The sequence below is a fragment of the Sciurus carolinensis genome, chromosome 7, assembly GCF_902686445.1.
Source record: "Sciurus carolinensis chromosome 7, mSciCar1.2, whole genome shotgun sequence".
In the NCBI taxonomy this organism is placed as follows: Eukaryota; Metazoa; Chordata; class Mammalia; order Rodentia; family Sciuridae; genus Sciurus; species Sciurus carolinensis.
Genome location: NC_062219.1, coordinates 126955514 through 126957757, shown reverse-complemented (window position 1 = coordinate 126957757; position 2244 = coordinate 126955514). Strand labels below are relative to the sequence as shown.

Here is a 2244-nt window from a genome sequence, read left to right as displayed (position 1 = left end):
TAGTTGGAACTAGTGCAATTGTATCTAAATTCCTATTACCAAAATATTTGGCAACTTAACTAAGTTACTTTTTCTTTATGTACCAACACAAATAGAATTATTTTATCAATTTCCAAGAACAGTGTACCCATACTTATACATATTAGCCAAGTATGATTCTTGCCTAATGAGAATAAATTACATAATGAATGTTACAGATTATACAAGAACATATAACACTAGAAATATGACATAAATGAGTTCATAAGAAAAACCTTATAAATGTAATTATAATTGCTAAATATTTTCAAATTTTTATTTGGAAATGAAAATACTCCTCACCAGGTTGCTTAATGCCCCCTTCACATCCTTATTCCTCAGGGTGTAGATGAAGGGGTTGACTGTAGGAGTCACCACTCCATAGAAGAGAGCCATGAACTTGGGCTGGTCCCTTGTAATGGAAGAGGGGGGCTGAAGGTACATACTAATGGCTGGGCCATAAAATAAGAAAACTACAATGAGATGAGAGGAACATGTGCCAAAGGCCTTTTTCTTTCCTTCAGACGTTTTCACGTTAAGAACAGTACGTCCAATACTGGCATAAGAGGCAAGAATTAAGCACAGAGGAACAGCTAACATAAAAATGCACACCACAGACAATGTGAGCTCATTAGCCTCCTTTTCCCCACAGGCAGTCTTTATAAGAACTGGAATCTCACACAGCACGTGATCCAGTTTATTGATGCCACACAAAGGTAATTGTAGTGTAATGGTGGCCTCTGAGACAGCATAAGTTATTCCACCCAGCCACACGGTGGACACTAACAGAACACAGGTGGGCTGATTCATGATGAGGGTGTAGTGCAGAGGTCTGCAGATGGCCACATAGCGGTCAAAGGACATGACAGCCAGGAGCAGACATTCTGTGCCCCCCATTGTGTGAAAGATATAAAGCTGAACTGCACACCCCATATAGCTGATGGTCTTCTTAGAGCTTCCCAGGTTAAACAGCATCTGAGGCACAATGCTGGTGGTGTAACACATGTCCAAGAAGGAGAGGTTGGTGAGGAAAAAGTACATGGGACTGTGGAGACGGGTATCTATCTTGGATACCAGAATGATGGCGATGTTTCCCAGCAAGGCCATGGGGTATGTTATGAGAAGAATAATGAATAGAGGAAGTTCTAGCCAATGTTGGTCAGAAAATCCTAGAAGAATAAACTCCTCAGGGTGGCTTTCATTAATTAGAGCCATTCTATTCAATGTGTTTCACCTATAAAAGTAAGTGCCAAAGAAGTTAGCATGACGGCTACAGAAAAAGTGAAAATCCATTTGCTTGCTCTCACAGAATATAAAATAGAGGGATTTGAGGTGAAATAACATAAAGCAAGAAGTTGTCTAAGGAAACTGCTATCTTAAAAACTTAAGGTATTGTCACAAATTTACCCTATCATTTTGAAATAATTTTCTCTCCTGTATAATAAGGTGGACAATAACTAATGCCTTGTGCTTTGGTAAGAATTAAATGAAGAAAAAAAAAAAAAAGCAACTGTGTTTGGAAGCTCCAAATTATTGGTTTTGAACTTTTATTGGCATAAATGTCAACTGAGTCGATTAATATGAAGTTCATCACTTCCTATGTATAGGTGCCTGATAGAGTAGATGTGAAATGAGGTTAAGTAATTGGATGGCTCATTTTATATCACTGCTGCAAGATATAATAATTATAAATGTATTCTGGAATGGAGGGTCATGCCTGTAATCCCAGTGAATCAGGAGCCTGACTCAGGAGAACTACATGTTCCAGGCCAACCTCAGTAAATTATTGAGGCCCTAGTAACTTACTTAGACCTTGACTCAAAATAAAAAATAAATAAATTAAAAGGGCTAGGGATGTGCATCAGAGGTAAAGTACCTCTGGGTTCAATCCCCAATACCAAAACAAACCAAAACAAAACAAAAATATGTGCAAAGAAGAAAAGAAAATGAAGGAAGGAAGGAAGGAAGGAAGGAAGGAAGGAAGGGCAAAGAAAGAAAGAAAAAGAAAATAGAAACATGAAAGAAAGGACAAAGGAAAGAAAGAAAAAACAGAATCATGAAATTGTTCAGGTAGAGGTAACAGAAGACTGAGGAAGAGAAAACCTGAATAAATAAACTCTCGCCACATCTATCTAGTCACTTGATTAATAACATTTTCTCTACAAAGAGTGAGGTTTTGAATTCAAATAAATATATCTTATGTATTTGAAGTTAGTGAAAAAATGT

At 37.3% G+C, this 2244-nt stretch overlaps 1 protein-coding gene across 1 annotated transcript; it reads right to left on the bottom strand.

The window, feature by feature from the left end:
- Positions 1–294: 294 nt before the first annotated feature.
- On the bottom strand, positions 295–1233 carry LOC124989088 (olfactory receptor 2B11-like). Its single transcript, XM_047559019.1, has one exon. The coding sequence runs from the start codon at positions 1231–1233 to the stop codon at positions 295–297; it is 939 nt and encodes a 312-aa protein (XP_047414975.1).
- Positions 1234–2244: the final 1011 nt, after the last annotated feature.